The 16,715-nt window shown below is 50.1% G+C and overlaps 6 protein-coding genes across 6 annotated transcripts; 5 read left to right on the top strand and 1 right to left on the bottom strand.

The window, feature by feature from the left end:
- Window positions 1-4,135: 4,135 nt before the first annotated feature.
- PG998_009902 (uncharacterized protein) lies at window positions 4,136-5,613 on the bottom strand (the record flags this gene model as incomplete). The annotated part of the gene is made up of 2 exons (XM_066876718.1): window positions 4,136-4,212; window positions 5,202-5,613. The coding sequence occupies 2 exons, from the start codon at window positions 5,611-5,613 to the stop codon at window positions 4,136-4,138; spliced, it is 489 nt and encodes a 162-aa protein (XP_066728874.1).
- An 831-nt stretch (window positions 5,614-6,444) lies between these two features.
- Window positions 6,445-7,137, top strand: PG998_009903 (uncharacterized protein; the record flags this gene model as incomplete). The annotated part of the gene is made up of 2 exons (XM_066876719.1): window positions 6,445-6,448; window positions 6,737-7,137. 2 exons carry the CDS (start codon window positions 6,445-6,447, stop codon window positions 7,135-7,137), a joined length of 405 nt encoding a protein of 134 aa, XP_066728875.1.
- A 350-nt stretch (window positions 7,138-7,487) lies between these two features.
- PG998_009904 (pirin) lies at window positions 7,488-8,582 on the top strand (the record flags this gene model as incomplete). Its single annotated transcript, XM_066876720.1, has 1 exon — window positions 7,488-8,582. The coding sequence occupies one exon, from the start codon at window positions 7,488-7,490 to the stop codon at window positions 8,580-8,582; it is 1,095 nt and encodes a 364-aa protein (XP_066728876.1).
- A 1,644-nt stretch (window positions 8,583-10,226) lies between these two features.
- PG998_009905 (uncharacterized protein) lies at window positions 10,227-10,919 on the top strand (the record flags this gene model as incomplete). Its single annotated transcript, XM_066876721.1, has 1 exon — window positions 10,227-10,919. The coding sequence occupies one exon, from the start codon at window positions 10,227-10,229 to the stop codon at window positions 10,917-10,919; it is 693 nt and encodes a 230-aa protein (XP_066728877.1).
- Window positions 10,920-11,438: 519 nt separating this feature from the next.
- Window positions 11,439-12,287, top strand: PG998_009906 (uncharacterized protein; the record flags this gene model as incomplete). Its single annotated transcript, XM_066876722.1, has 1 exon — window positions 11,439-12,287. One exon carries the CDS (start codon window positions 11,439-11,441, stop codon window positions 12,285-12,287), a length of 849 nt encoding a protein of 282 aa, XP_066728878.1.
- Window positions 12,288-13,261: 974 nt separating this feature from the next.
- PG998_009907 (uncharacterized protein) lies at window positions 13,262-14,029 on the top strand (the record flags this gene model as incomplete). Its single annotated transcript, XM_066876723.1, has 1 exon — window positions 13,262-14,029. One exon carries the CDS (start codon window positions 13,262-13,264, stop codon window positions 14,027-14,029), a length of 768 nt encoding a protein of 255 aa, XP_066728879.1.
- Window positions 14,030-16,715: the final 2,686 nt, after the last annotated feature.

Raw genomic sequence — 16,715 nt, forward strand, 5'->3', positions numbered from 1 at the left:
TAAATTTAAAAAAATAATAATTAAGAGATAAAGATAAATAATTTTATTTATATTCGTTATTTATTACCCGCGCGAAATATATACCGTCGTTTTATTATAATAATAAGTTGATTAAATATATATTTATTAATTTAAAAGGGCACCCTTTAAAATTTTATAATTATCGATTTTATTAACGTACTTTATAAGCGAATTAAATATATAAGTGAATTAAATACTTTTATTATATTTTATTTAAATAATCTTTATATTTTATTTTTATTATAATATATTATAATCGATATTTAAAAAGAGAAGTAAATATTTTTAATTCTTTAAACGCTTTAAAATAATTTAAAATTAAATATTTAAAAGGTAGTTAAAATATATAAAGTCCTTTATATAACCCTTTATAATTAACGGCTTAATCGCTTTATAAGACGCGAAATTATTATAAATTTTTAAAAGTTTATTAATTTTAAAGAATAATTAATTATTTAATATATAATTAAATTAGATTCGCGATTATTTCCTCCTCGATTAAGTAACGTTAAAGATATAATAAATCGATTATTTAACGTATATAATATAGAATATATCGATATTAATTAGGCCTCGAACTTTATATAACGATAATTAAACTTTCGAATATATTTTAATTAAAGAATCGATTATTAAAAAGTCCTTTATAAAGATCTCGACGTATATTATATATAATTTACCCTTATATAAAATATAATTTATAAATACGGGATTTAAAAGGAGGATATTTATAATTTTAATAAAACCGGCTTTTTTATAAGTTAAATCTCGTTTAAAATAGTTATAATTACCTTTAATTAATACGGAAGGCTTAAGGTAATATAATAAAGGAGCCGGGAATAGGTTATAATTATTTAAGGTATCGAATTATATGGTTATATTATCCCTTTATATATTATCTTTACCTAGAAAATATATCTCTTTTCTTAATATAAAAATAGTTTATTATTAAAAGATTAAGTAATTATAATTATTAAAAATAACTAGATTATAAATAAAAGAAGTAAAGATTAAATTCGATATTTTAATAAATATATAAAGTTTTATAAAAAGGGTATTTATCGTTTATTAATCCTTAAAGGTTATAAAAGTTATTATTTAATTATTTTTAAACTTTATTATAAAGAGTATATAATTATTATATTTTATATACTTTTTTATTTTTCTTATAAATTTTAACCTTTTAATATCGGCTATTTTTATATATTAAAAAGGTTATATAAAAAAGAAATTAAGGGTTTTATATAAGTATATATTATTTATATTTTAAAGGAAGATTTCTTATTAACGTTTTTAAAAATATTTTAAATAACTTTTATTATCTTAAATATATAAGGAGGTTTTTAAAGGGTAAGATTTATTTTATATAATTTAAAATATATTATTTTATAATTAAATATAAAGTTATATACTTTAATACCTTTAAGGATATCTTTCGGTTTATTTATTCCTTAAGAATTAAAGATTTTAAATAACTCGATTAAAGCTTAATCTTAAATCGAATATATTCGAAATCGTATTATATAATATTAAAATAGCTCTTTAATATTAATTTTAATTAAATTTAATTAAATCGCGAAAGGTATAATATAGGTTATATATCGGCTCGTTCTTTTAAAGGATAAGGTAATCGTATTATAAAAAGGTAAATAAAATATTTAACCGGCGTCGTTATATAAAAAAAGAAACGGTTATAAGATAAAGGATTATTTTATATATAAATTAAAAAAGACTTATAATCTTAAAGGGATATTAATAAATAATTATAGGATAAATTACGCTAGAATAATAATTATATAAAAAGGCTTAAGATATATTAATAACGTTATAAAATTTATAAAGAGCTTAGGTATAATACGCGTATTTATTAAAATAATATAATTATATTTAAAGAAAAGGATATTAAATAATTATAGTTAATTTTATATATTATAATAAAATTAACTTATATTTTTATTATATAAAATAATAAAAGTGTTTAATTTACTTATATATTTAATTCGTTTATAAAGTACGTTAATTTATTTTATTAATATTAACCGCTTTATATCTTATAATAAGCGCCGCTTTAATTATTAAGGATTAAATATTAAATACTTAAAAAAAGGCCTTTAAATTAACCTATTAAAAGCATTATTAATATACAGGATCTTAAATAAAAATATATTAACATTCCGCATTACACATAAAGATAAAGAGGCAGCACGAAAATAAATCTGCAAAGAATGAACCGGCAAAAATCAACTCGACACCCCTTGCCCAAGCAGCGCCTCCGCCACCAATTTTCAGCTACCCCACTTCAATTAACAAATATCGAACGCCTACCTTGATTCCCATGCCCGGCACTTGCGGTTGTCAATCATGGATAAGATATGTGTGTTTGCTATCCTCCATCTTGATACTGGACTTCGAATACACTCATACACGCGGACGAGCTCTAGCGACTTCCTGGATGGTAAAAGGAGAACTAGACGTGATCAAGCTAATGATTTCGTTTACTCAGTGCCTCAAGGGTGGCTGTGTCCTATGTCCGGAGTCTGCCTCTCCAGCCACTGGACTTCGGATTGGCGATGTGAATATCGGGGCTGGGACAATGACGAGGTTCCGCTGCTCAACAAGCGAGTCGCACGAATAACCGTTGGTGTACTCCGTAGCGGCTTGATTTTCTTTTCCTTCTTTCTTTTTTTCCTCTCCGTCTCAACTGTAGAAGTCTGTGGTTGCTGGGTCAGATCAGTCTTGCAGATGTTACCAACTTGCGAGACACGCATGGTATGACCAGCCTCGCTTCCGTGGCATTGTCGAACGTGACCCGCCGGCGGGTTTCCAAAGGTAAAGCTACAGTAAAACACAAGGTCGTTCCAACTAATACAAGCTTAATCACAGAAAGGCGAGTACATGACGACCATGCCGTAATGTTTATTGCATCTCGGGGACGCAGATGCTGGGCGATTCGGCGACAGGGAATTGGATAGGAAAAGGGGTACCTCTACAATACGGACCAGATCAGGGGCCGGACCTACATTTATTATGGGACTGACGTTGATACATTCAACTTAGACTTTACCTAGAGGTTTGAGCTTATTTTGATACTGAAGAGGGTGATCCCGGCTGCTCACGATCGGAGCATTGCTACTGTAGCTGTATCCAAAGCTGCTGTAACCTAGCACGGTTCCTGCAGTGGGCAAATGTAAATTTCACGGCCCTATTGTGTCTTCATGCAGCAGGCTAAAAGACAGCTGCAATGCTGGGCAGCAAGCTTGAGTGGGGTCAATTGGCCAATCAGATCGGCGCCCGCTAGCGATCTAGATAACCTCGCCGAAGGTTTCTTGTCTCATGCTGGGCGAGGTTGGGACGATTTGTAAGGAAAATTGCGAATTGGACTTCCTGGCCAAGTGCCACCTGCCAAGCATTGCAATCCCGCACCATTCGAGATGTTGACTCCCACGCCGTAACTAGGGTAATCATGGCAATGCTTGTATTGATCAGTAGCCGCCTTATCTTTCGTTGATCACTAAGTTGTGTCTGGTGGAACTGCATGTAAGCCTCTAACCCGGTCGCACTGCGGTCTCCCCGCCCGAAATCCCCTCTGTTCGTTCAATTAACTGCCACCCTTGGCCAACTGCTGTGGTGGATGACATGATGAATACGACCTGTTCCTGGACGTACGTCGCATATCTCGGGCCGAAACTCATCTAGGCTGTTAGGGTGCTTCATTATTCTGGAGGTGAGACTCTTGTGCCGTGAGGCGGCATGAGTAGTCACCTTCTAATGAATCAGTATATCCAGCGGTGTGCTACCTGGCGGGTCAGGCGGGAAGACGCAATTCGGAGGACCGTTGACGGGCTGCCGCCAACCCCAACCCTCAGGCCAATGCACTCATTAGGAAAGCTGTGCAGCATGTCGCGCGCGATAGTGGCAGCCGACGCCGTGCCGTACTCACTATCGGGCAGTACAGCAATGACCACGGTGTGTTTCCCCATTCTGCTAACGTATAGCAATCGTTATCGCGCTGCGCGATGTGCTCTGGGCTTTCGTGTTCATCGTCGGGAAAGGCGCGGGCAGCGACGTACTCGGTAGAAATCGCACAGATCCAGCCGACCGTGGGCTTCATTAGCTAAATGTCCATCCGTTCCATCTCGGTCTCGCTGATCTCTGGTGGTCTGTCGGTCTGTAGCCTTCTCCACATGTCGTCTAGTCATGAATAGTTCGTTCGATGCTGCTGCTTGCAGAGTCGGGCTATGTCTTTGACCAACGTATCGTCCAGGACGTTGCTGTAGTGGCATTATACCTCGCCTCAATGGAGGGGAATGACAGTAATAGCAGGGTTGTTTCAGCCCTCATAGGCTTGTTACAGCCAAACAGGCAGCTATACCGTAACAGTCGGGGAGTAATGACCACTTGTCCAATACGGATAGGTAAGAACGCCGTAGCTGTAAGCTATATGCTGAATCCTGCATTTTGGGTGTGATGTAAAACAGGCCATTGGCTGGGAGCGAAATGGAAAAAATAAGACAGGGTAATGAAGGCTGGCTTCAGTGAATCCGGTGTTAAATCATGAGAGCGAGCTATCAAAAGGCTAGGTGTATATTTATCGGCACGTCTGGTTCGAAATTGAGCGTAATTGGGCCGCCACTCGAAATAGCAATACCTGCGAAGCGAGGGTACAAGGAGAAACGGTGGGAGAGTCTGTTATTGGTAAAGGATAATATACGGTAGGTAAGCACCGTTTTAGTCCGTTTAGCTTCGATTCAGGCTTTTTGGCATGGCTCGTGCGGTGGTGCGGCGTCTTCCCTTTCTAGAACACTTTGCTGCACAAAGGTCGGCATCCGCTCTCCCCCTAGATAAGAGCTTAGAGAGCTATCTTACTAACAGGAGAACGGAAATTGGACGGTACTAAGGAGCCATCTTACTGGCAGGTGGTTCAATGTTGGTGCTCGGTTCGGAGGTTGAAGGAAACATTGTTGTGCGATTTGGTGTCGAACCCAACACTTACACCTGCAGGCCGGGAGCATCGCCGACGGATCAGAAAAGCTGCATTAACACAATACCAATGTATGCGACTAGAACCTATCCCTGTACCACCGATACTGACCCCTATAGCAAGAAAAGTGTAACATCCCGCTCACTTCGAGTTAGCGCTCACGAACGCCGGATCGCACTTAATCTCCCCAACGGTAAACGTCCCCCCGTTCTGCATCCGCCAGGGCCCGTTCCCCCATCGCCAAACGTCGTATCGACGTTGGCGCCGCGGATCAGGGTGACGGGCTGGCCGTCGGCGTCAGTCAGCTGGCAGCGGGCCGCCGGGTTGCCGCTGCCGGTGTCGAGAGTGAAGGTGGCGTAGGGGCCCGGGAAGGCGGGCGCCTTGGCGTCGGCCTCGCCCAGGTTGGTCGCGAGCAGCTCGGCCGCCACCCCGCCGAAGAAGTCGGCGGCGGCGTTGTTGAAGAAGTCGGTTTCTAGTGTGACTTTGAGGGGGCCGTCGTCGCGCTTTTGCTCGAGGGGGAATCTCTTTGTCTGGCTGCTCTGCTGGCTCTTCGTGGGTGTTGTGGTGGCTGTGGTGGCGAGGAGGCCGAGGAGAAGGGTGGTGTACTGCATTTTGGTGGCGTGGTGTGAAGATGGGTATGAAAGATAGTGTTGTTGGTCTGAGATGAGATGTGAAGCTGAAGAGACTGGTACGAGATACCTAAGGTAAATCTTTCGGAATTGGAGTTGGTACGGTTGACGGTGGTGGTAAAAGGGAGTCAGCTACGAAGAACATGCCGCAACAAGAGTGAGTGGAAGGCACAGAATGTGCGTGAGTAGATGGATGGATAGCCTATCTATTCTCTCATGTATGGAGGGAGATGCCCCCAGTATATGTAGGTGTCAGTGAGTGTCCCGGAATTCCGATAGAACACTGCGTTGTATGTTCACCCGAGGGCCGTAATTTGTCACATAACACCACCGAGTCATAGTATTATAAACAACTCTATACGAACACGATGGTTAGGAAATGCTGTTAGCCAACCGTAAGAGAGGTCGGGTATGGCAGATGTTTATCTTCGATCCCACGGTTGGCGGTAGTGAGTGCTGGCGGCAGTGCTGCCGTTTGATAGAAGAAACCCGGAGCGAGTCGCGCGGTCGGATGAAGCCGGAAGGCGCTATGAGTGTCAGCGGCATTTTCCAAGCCTCCCGCTCGGAAGATGCCCCGCAGCCGAACGGGAAAGGAGGTCCGGGGAAAAGCTAAGTTCGGGTTACTTTCTGCCCCGTGCACACCAGAGCATCTGGAGTGCGAAACCTGCCCGTGTTTTGTTGCCCCTAACACAACGACCTGCCGCTTGCCAAGCTGGAGCTGAAGCTGGAGCTGATTCTATCAGCGGTTTCATCAAGTCATGTGTACCGTGGATCGGCACTTTGAGAGATATTGCAAGCGAGGGCTGAAAGCACATGAGTTAGGGTTGTTCAAAAGGCCGCCAAAACGGACCGCGAAGAATTTGTCAACTGTGACGAGTCGAGATTCGTTGGTTCCTCAGCTGAGTCTCGGCTCCATTGGACCGTTTATTCGGGTCAGAAAAAATGCAACATATTTGTGAGAAGATGTCTTAAACTTCGTTTTCTATCTACTTACTACTACGGAATCGAGATCGTATTCTCCTACTTTGCGTTATTTTCAACAAGCACTCAAGACGGCAATGGTTTGTGATCTGGCCACTTGATCGATCCCCACGACTTCTCGCAGGCGGCTGCACCAAGTACGACCAGCCCGAGCTGGGCGACGGGTGCGAGAAGTTCGCCTCGGACCACGGCATCACGCCGGCCGACCTCTACGCCTGGAACAGCGTCCTGGGCTCGCGCGGCGACAACTGCGGCTCGCAGTTCTTCCTCGGCTACTACTACTGCATCGCGGGTCCGGCCTCGACGGCGCCGCCGGTGCCGAGCCCCACGCAGGCGGGCATCACGTCCAAGTGCAACTCGTATACAAAGGCAGTCAAGGGGGAGTATTGCTCCCTGTTTGCGCAGGAACACGGGGTCAGCTTATCTGATCTCTATGCTTGGAATGGCGTTTTGGGTGCGAACGGGGAGAACTGTGGAACGGCGTTCTTTGCCGACTACTATTATTGTACCGGTGTCTCCAGCTGAGGCGCTTAGTCAGGCAGTTAGAAGTGTTGATGACAAAGAGCTGGCGCCGTTTCGGGGTTAGAGGGCTGGGGGGGCTGGCAGGCTGGAGGGGCTGGATTTCTGGCCGGACCCCCGCTGAGTCAGGGATTATACATACTTACGTACAGGCCTTCTGCACGCATTCGCCATGCTCACAAACCTCTGACAAAAAGTCCACCAAGCCAGGATTCCAAGATGGGGAAAACAGAGGTCAAGAGGCGAACATTCTTGCTAATTCCACGTACTTATAAAACAGCATTGATTTACTGCTACGAGTTTGCTTTCTAGTCGCATTGCTATTGTGTATAAAAAAGACCCAAGACTCCGTCTCAATGAAGTTCGTGTCGCTTTCCATCTCCATCGCCGTTGCAATCTTGTCCATCGTCATCTTCCGAGAACACTTGTTCGACTTTGCCTCTACCAGCCTCGAAGCACTTAACTCATACTACAGCAACCTTACGACGACGTCAACCACATCCACGTCCACGACCACAACCGACAGCCTCCCCGCCTCCAACATGTCCGTCTCTCGAGGTATCCAGAAGACCTTCCTCGCCGTCGAGACGGCCGAGGGCGCCGGCGCCAAGGTGCGCCGCTCCATCGGCACCCCGCAGCTGCGCAACTTCTCGCCCTTCCTCATGCTCGACCACTTCAGCATCAAGCCGGGCGCCGGCTTCCCCGACCACCCCCACCGCGGCCAGGAGACCATCACATACCTGCTGCACGGCGCCGTCGACCACGAGGACTTCGCCGGCAACCGCGGCACCATCGAGACGGGCGACCTGCAGTTCATGACGGCCGGCCGCGGCATCGTGCACGCCGAGATGCCGCGCCAGAACCCCGACGGCAGCGCCAACGTCGGCCTGCAGCTCTGGGTCGACCTGCCCAAGGACCTCAAGATGTGCGAGCCGCGCTACCGCGACCTGCGCGCCGCCGAGATCCCCCGCGCCACCGCCGACGAGGGGCGCGTCCAAGTGAAGGTCATCTCGGGCCAGTCGGCCGGCGTCGACAGCGTCAAGGACCTCGCCTACACCCCCGTCTGGATCCTCGACATCGACATCCAGCCCGGCGGCAAGCTGGCCCAGCCCATCCCGCAGGGCTGGAACGCCTTCGCCTACGTGCTCGAGGGCGCCGCCACCTTTGGCCTCGGCCGCACGCAGCAGTCGGCCAGCCAGTACTACAATGTCGTCTTCGACCGCGCCGGTGACGTGGTCAACGTTGAGGTGCCTGCTGACGCCGCCGGCCCCGTCCGCTTCGCCCTCATCGCCGGCCAGGTCCTCGACCAGCAGGTCGTGCAATACGGCCCCTTCGTCCTGAGCTCCAAGGAGGAGGTCTACCAGGCCCTTATGGACTACCAAACCCACTCCAACGGCTTCGAGAGGGCCGACGGCTTCCAGAGCGAGATCGGAAAGTCCATGGCCCACTAAAATGGGTACTTGTTTTTGCGTTCTTCTTGTTTATAGATATTCTGTTGTATATATGAAGATGAGAGAAGGTGATGAGGTTTTGCATTGTTGTTATTTTGATACCATATCGGTTAGAACAGGATCGGCGCATGGGTGATATATAGCGGGTTGAAAAATAGAAAGTGTCGAGTTCAGTTCATTTGCCGCTCCGTTGTTCTCGTTCTTGGGAGACCAGCTAGTGATTACCATTGGGCCTTTTCACGGGCCGAGGGTCGGGCAGGTTCAGATACCACTCGACCACATCCTGCCCTCGTCGCGGGGGTGTGATCCCTTCCCACGGGGCCCTAACATGGGGGTTGTGCTGCATTCTTCCTGGTGTTGTATCCCGCGAGTGCACTGCCTCTTGTACCTGCTGCGATATGACTTGGTCAATTTGCGACGGGGATGCTGCTGCGGAGGACCTCCTTGACACTGGGTTGGGGTCTAGGCCACCCTTCTTCACATAACTTCCGGGGGTGGAAAGAGCCGCAACTCGGCGGTCCGTGGTTTTATGACTGGATCCAGGTAGTTGGCTTGCTTTCTTCATCATAAACGATGGTGATAATTGTCAATTGCTAGAAGGATGGCTACGCATAAATGGAAATGAAGAAGTTTTCTCGCCCCCAGCCTGACATAATTCAGTGAGCCGCACTCTTCGTACTTTATGTATGCCTCGCCCCGTGTTTTCTATTGGCATCTGTTTGATTACGAAATGCAGCCTTATTCTCGTTTCCGCTCACTTACCGGCCTGTTAGTCTCACCGATATTCCATGAGCAGGCTGCGACCTTCCTCTAGTGGTTGTTGACTCACTGGACTCTTGACTCCCGCCCAAGCACCTTAGTGGCTTGCCATTTCTGTGTGACATAAGTCGCGCCGGGTTTTCTGCGAGACGTGCGCCAATGGGATCGTGTCTGACGCCTTGGGAGCACCCGAACCGGTAGCACGGGAGTAAAGCCAAGAGGAGGGTGGGAGGGTATGTAAGCACTTGCTTACAAGACAGAAAGCTTTTTTATCCCGATCTGACGGCGGGGCAGACAGGCTGCTGCAGAGAGGGAGAGCGAGACAGGCCTTCGTTGCTGTAATATTTGCAACCAGGATTGGGAGTGCTCGGCACTTGAATAGTCGGCCAGTATACCGGCTCGGACACACATACACCCCGGCGCTGCGTGCAGTCTCAAACATCGCGCCTTTCTCCGCTTGGACGAGTTTCTTTCCTAAAGTAGACATTGGACTGCCGGCGGGTTCTCGTACGAGGATGCCTAGAAATGTGGCGCCAGATCGGCTAAGCTTTGTTTTTGGGTCTAGGCCTTTTTGTCTTCGTGATCCCCCGTACTGCGCCCCGGACGAATCAGAGCCAGCGATCGCTTCAGCTAGACTGAACCAGACAGCCCCTAGTCTCCGTTCGATCGTAGTCCCAGGCCGGGAAATTGCATCAGGCGACAGAAGGGGGGCGCGATCGAATAAATAGTAGGTTGTGTAAGCCGGCAAGATGGTGTATAGCCATTCCATCGCTTCTCTTCTCACTCACTCACTCGTTTGTCCATCCACTCGCTTTTTAAACCGGGCCAACGACACCACATTCGTTTTTAATACACACCCGCATATAATCAAGAATCCCGCCTAAGATGCAGAGTCTCGCGCTCCTTCTTTCCCTGGCGCCTCTGGCCGCCATGGCCCTGCCTCAGTCGCAGGACCCGAACGATGAATTCCTCACCCCCGACCCCACCGCGTCCATGTACGCGCTGCCGTCGTCCATGCCGGCCGGAAACATCCTGTCGGGCTACTACAACGGCGCGATCCCGCCGCAGGTGACGGGCGCCGTGGCCACGAGCCTGGCGAGCGCCGTCTACAGCTACGAGAAGGAGCTCATGACGGACAGCAAGTACCGTAGCGTCGCCAACGAGGTCTACATGGCCGCCGTCTCGGCGTCGGCCGACGACCTCTTCGTCGGCGACAAGTTCGACATGCCCTTCACCACCGCCAGCTGGTACACGGCCGGCGTGCCCGCCGACGACCGCAAGGCCATCGAGAGCTACGTCAACGCCTACAAGGCCATCGAGACGTCGGTCCTCGGCGGCAGCGCCAAGGCCACGGCCACCACGTCGGGAGCGGCTGCTCCTTCCAGCACCGGGGGTTCCGCGGGACCTTCGCAGACCGCTGGTCCCAGCGGTAGCGCCAACGGCAACGGCCCTTCGCAGACGGGCAAGGACGACAAGGCCGCGAGCAGTACCAGTGCTAACGCTGCCCCGGCAGCCACTGGCAGAGTGATTGCTGGTCTGGCTGCTGGTGTTGCTATGGGTCTGGCTGCGGCCCTGTAAATTGCTGGAGAAGATAACGTAATATATCCTGTCGGAGCCGGTGTGTTGGATTGGAAGAGAAGCCGACTTACATGGAGGTAAGAAGCCGAGATGGGTCACGATATGAGATACCCAAGGAGTAATATGATTAATCGCAAATACAAAATGTGCATACCACCTAATTGGAAAATTGCAAAAAGCATTACAATCTTCCATGCTTGCCGCCATGTTTGTGTCTTCCCATTGCGCTGTCTTTGCAGCTGCTGTAGAAGGGTATGCCGTAGGTGACGTATGGGGACGTTGGCGTGCTTAATCGGACCCCCGCATGGAGAAGGCAACATCAGAACTTACCATTTACCATATCCATCGCGTTTTCTCTGGCCTTCGGACCTCTTTTCAATTGGCCACCATCTGCCTCGGGCGACGTGAGATTCTTTTGGCAAATAAACACAATCGTACCTTCGTCCTGATCAGCGCCCGTCTATCGAGCCCTGTATTTGTGGTCATATTCTGTACAGACAACTAGCTTCGGGCTTCCATATGTCGCCTCTCCGTATCGCCAGCCTCGGAAGCTCCTTCGCGGCTGGCCCAGGCATCCCGCCGGTCATCGACACCAAGGCAGCCCGGTCCGGCGCCAACTATGCTCACCTGCTATACGCGCGCCTGGGCGGTGCCATACTGACAGACCTGACCGTCTCGGGCGCGACGCTGCGCAACATCCTCGACGAGCCCCAGGTCGAGGATGGCGGGCGCACCGTTTTCGCGCCACAGATCGAGGGCCTCCCGACGGATACCGAAGTTGTCTTGATTTTGGGCGGGGGCAATGACGCCAAATACATTGGGGGCGTGTTCATGGACAGTTTCGACGCGTACTGGCTCTTCCGCATAGCGACTCGCGTGTACCGCTGGTTTTACCCGCTGGCACCGGAACCGTCAGAAAGAGAGCTCGATATGGAGGCCTTGGCTGCGCTCTACGGCGAGGTCCTCGATGCCGTCCATGCCCGCGCACCCAACGCCCGCGTCTTGGTGGTTGAGTACCTGACGGTGTTAGGGGACGATGTCCGGCCCGGCTTCGTCGACGTGCCCTTCGACGGCAGACTGCTGGCGCGCCATCGCGGAACCGCTGAAAAGCTGCAGATGGCCACTGTGAAGGCCGTACAAGGGCGGGAGGAATGGTGTGTACGGGTGCCTGTTGCGGAGCCCAGTGCGGCACACGGCATCGGCGCGGAACGGCCCTGGGTATCCGGGTGGGGTTGGCGGTTGCTCCTGGCCAAGGGCGCGTATCATCCCAACGCAGAAGGCATGGTGGCGGTAGCCGAGATGATCTACCAGAAGATGTTAGGCCTGGGTATGACCGCTGGTGACCGAGCGGCGACAATGGATGACTAGAAGCGGCAAGGAGTTGCGTTTCTACGCAATTGCCTCATACCTCTCTGGCTGGTCCTCCGGGAAAGTTGTGCTCGCCCTATTCGGAGATGTGCCTCCAATGAAATCAAGACAAGAGTGTCTATACGTCATCTAATGGTATATCCGCATACAACGAGGCCGTTCCGAAGTTCCGACTAGAAGACGGATTGGTGGATGTGGCAGAAGAAGCACGGGTTCGCCGGAAAATATATCCTCGATGACAAAATCTTATCCGAACATTCCGCATCGGGTGGGGGCTTCATAATGAGGGAGATACTGATGTTTAACTTCATCACTGTTACATTCGGAAGTATTTCGGAACCCCGAGGAAGTCAACCGAGTAGGCCATGGATATCATCCGATGGGAACCAAGCCACCAGAGCCCAATGAAACCAACAACAAACACAATATGCCTCCGCATTTACATACTACGGGCGGATGTTGCCCCAGGCAGTGAAGCTGCAAATTATATCCTATTCGGGACCACTAGCGAGTGCCGATTCAGGGGCAGCGATAAGCTTTTACGACGCACTGGACGATCGACCGGTTGTGGATCGGACCAAGGACAATTATTAGTAACCCCCGGCACATTAACTCGACTTGGGGGGCATATCTCGCTGGGGAGCGAGTCCGGCGTTCGTCTGTTGTCTTCTAGTGGACCGCGGAGATCCCGACTCACGCAACCCCCTCCCCCGTCTAGGTTAATACGTTGGCAGTGCTCACAGCCATCATGAATCGTGACGAATAGGCCGGTTCCAGGCCACACATTAATTGCCAACCCGTTCCCCCATCCGATTTCCAATTCCTAGTCTCGGCATGATGCTGATTATCTCGCACACCGTGCTAACGAAAAATGAAGATCACGCTGCTGAGGCGGCTTCAGGTCTCCTAGCAGTGTATGAGAGGGCCTGAGATCACACACTGGGAGGACGAAAGCCGCCTCCTCGGGCAGCGAGATGGCACCCGAAGTGCCAGGCTCTCTTGCTGTGTCAACCAGGCCGCTACCTCGAATCAACCATGTCGACGTCGGCATCGGCAACAGCATCAACCCGAACCTGCTGACACCACACCAGCGCATCCCGGTGGTGGTGCTGGAAGCCATTGCCATCTGGAACTGCATCGAGCTCTTCTTCATGATCTTCTACACCCAACGGCGGCGGCGCGGGTCCTACTTCTGGAGCCTCCTCGTCGCCACGGCCGGCATCCCCGTCCTGGCCACGGCCAACATCCTCAACAACCTGGGCCTGACCAACAACCGCATCCTCGTCGCCTTCCTGATCCTGCTGGGGTGGATGCCCATGGTGGTGGGCCAGGCCTTCGTGTTGTACTCGCGCCTGCACCTCATGTACCTGACCGTGTTCCAGCTGCGTCTCGTGCTGGCCATGATCATCACCGTCGCCGTCGTTACCAGCGTGCCCGCCTGGGTCCTCGTCATCGCCTCCAACGCACCCTCACCCGCCGCCCACCGCTTCCTGCTGCCCTACAGCATCTACGAGAAGATCCAGGTCGTTCTATTCTTCCTCGAGGAGTCGTGCCTCTCGTCCCTCTACCTGTGGAAGTGCTATCGCTTCTGGAGCGAGGACAAGCTGCGGGCCCGCGCCAAGATCCGTTACATGCTCATTCACCTTTTCTTCGTCCACGTGTTGGTCCTGTGCCTCGACGTCAGCATCATATACTTCGAGTGGTCGGGAAACTACTTGATCCAAACCAGCTACAAAGCGTAAGTTGCATGATGGCCTTCGCTCTTCTTGTCCCCCTATCAACCATGAATCGATGCTGCTATTGGTCTCCACGAAGCGCTCCCGTTATGCTTCGCTATAATTTCAAATCGCTTGCTAAATCCTGTAACTCCTTTTCGTCAACAGGTTCGTCTACTCTGTCAAGCTCAAGGTCGAGTTCAGCATCCTGAGTAGCCTCGGTAACCTGGTCCGGGAGAGGAGGTTGGCCGAAGTCCAGTCCCAGACACGGCGGCAGATCGAGCGGGAGTGGTCGCACATGCTGGACACCAACATCGAGCGGGGCCACCGGAAGCACAAGGAAGCACTGACGTCGTTTCGCGAGGGGCAGCCATCGCCGCTACCCTCCTCGTCCGCCGCGGAAGAGATGATGACAGGAGGACCCGAGTCCGGGCTCTTCGACACGACAATGACGGGGATAGCAATAGCCACGGCATCACCGCCCGAGAAGGCCAGGATGCGCTCTTCGTCTTCGGATACTATGGGGGGAGGGGAGCCTTCGGGCTCGACGAAAGGCCAGACAAATATCAGAGGGGGAGGAGCCAGGTCCAAGAGCCGGAAGCTGTGTCGCCCGGCCGTCGCGCTGCCCACGTTCTGGGAAATGGCCTCGCTCTCGCGTTCTTCGAAACGGGGAAGTTCGGGCACCCGGGGCTCGGCGGGGAGTGGGCGGCAGTGTTCGTTATAGCACCGATTTCACCCGTCTTTAGACAAAAATTACACACGCCGTTTCTTCCGTGAGCCCATACAGTGATGATATCGAGATTTTAGCCTTTGAATCTATTCATGAAGCAAGCTGGGTGGAGAAGCGTGTATTTGATTCACCTGCAGCAGGGACCTGGGTCAAGGATCGAAAGCACCGAAAGGAGACTGGTCGAGAATTCGTTTGGGGGGGGTTGATCCACCACCAATCCCACCTGTCTCATCCATCTTGTTTCTTCTTCTTCTTCTTCCTCTCTCCTTCTCCTTCTCCTCTCCTTCTCCTTCGTCTTCTAGGCTTTTGGAGATAGGTTGGAAAGGCTCGTCCTCATCGCCAGCGTCGAAGCCTGGTGGGAGGGGGGCATGGTGGCAGAGGGACCCAAATGTTAATGGACAAAGGGTGGTGGGCCACAATCGGTAGAGACTGACACGGAGATGCCGTACTTCCCACAGAGAATATTGAAGCTTGGGAGATGTTGGGTACCCGGGCAATCTTAAGGCCAGAGGTAGTAGTGACAGCCAGGTAGCTGTGTAGGGAATCTAGCACGTTAGGAAGGAGCGTCTAAAAAGGAAGGCATGACTACTTACAATAGACGAAAAGGGACGGAGTAGGTACCCAGCTAGTCGTCGTGGTCGTGGTCGCGGTCGCGGTCGGTCTTGGGAGGGGGGAAGGGGGGAGCGGGGGCAAGCCGAAGAACTCTTGGTACTTGCGGCTGCGGCAGCAGTCGACGCAGTGTCCCGGAGGACCGGCCGCGCCGTCTCGCCCGTCTCGCCCATCCTGGCCACGCGCTCCTCTCTCTCCAGGGTCGCCCTTCTCGCCCTTAGGCCCAAAACCCCCAACTTGATCTGGCCGGGCTTGGCCTTGCCACGGCCCACCCACGCGAAGATAGCCTTAACCGCCATCTCGATCAGGTTAAAGACGACGTTAATGCCGGACATAAGTTCATAGAAGAAATTTACGCCCGACATTCTTTCTCTTTCTCTCTCTTTCTTCTTCTCCTCCTCCTTCTTCTTCTTGTCCCTCTTGTCCTTCTTGTTCTTGTTCTTCTTCTTCTTCTTGGTCGGGGTCGGGGTCGGTCGTTGTTCGTATCGGGAGCGCAAGGAGGAGAGGAAAAGAACTTCTCCGAACTCTGGCTTCACGCCATTATACTACACTCTGTGTGCAATTGCATCGCTCCTGCCACGATCGTAGATTGGCAAGTGCTGGAAAGAGCGCTTTCGATGGCGGTAGTTCCCATATTCTATTGGGAAAGTAGACCTTACACGCAGCAGGTGGTCGGCTTGCTTAGTCTACTTATCAGTATACCAGCAGCCAGTGACCATAACGGTTATCTCACACCAGGGAAATAGAAGATTTAGCATCTTGAAACAAAGTAGCCCTTATGGTACAGGTACAGTACAGCTATGGAGATTCCAACAACCGATGGGAACACATTCAACTTTGCAGCTTTCGGTGTAGATTGGGTAAGGATAAATGATATACCGAACAGTTGACAGCTGCAGGCTATTATGCTGTATCTATGAGGCATTCTGATCGTTACTACGCAGGCTTGTCAATAATGTATTCTTAATATCTTTTTACCCCTTTTACCCCTTTTACCCCTTTACCATTTTAGTTTTAGATCCTTCATGTCACACATTTAAGAAGATCTACCCTCCAAAAAGATCTCACATACCCATGAATAGCCAAAGATCCAGGCATATGAGCAATTGAGACAAGCAGTATTGGAGCTTCTTCCTCTTACCTCCCTGAATAATCTGTCTAATCTAAACAAAACACCAGCCCGGACATTTCAGCGCCCCCAACGTACACACCAGCCAATCATGGGACTATCAGGGGTTTGCCGGAGCTGGGAGCAGAGGGGTTTCCGGATCGTGGACTACTGGCAGTGGGAGGATCTGTTGTGCCAATCTCTTCGCACCGACCGGGTAAAACCTCCGCCGCGGCCGTTTTGACTACCGCGGGCGAACACTGTTC

Source organism: Apiospora kogelbergensis (assembly GCF_038363985.1).
Source record: "Apiospora kogelbergensis strain CBS 113332 chromosome Unknown utg000006l_segment0_segment0, whole genome shotgun sequence".
Lineage (NCBI taxonomy): Eukaryota > Fungi > Ascomycota > Sordariomycetes > Amphisphaeriales > Apiosporaceae > Apiospora > Apiospora kogelbergensis.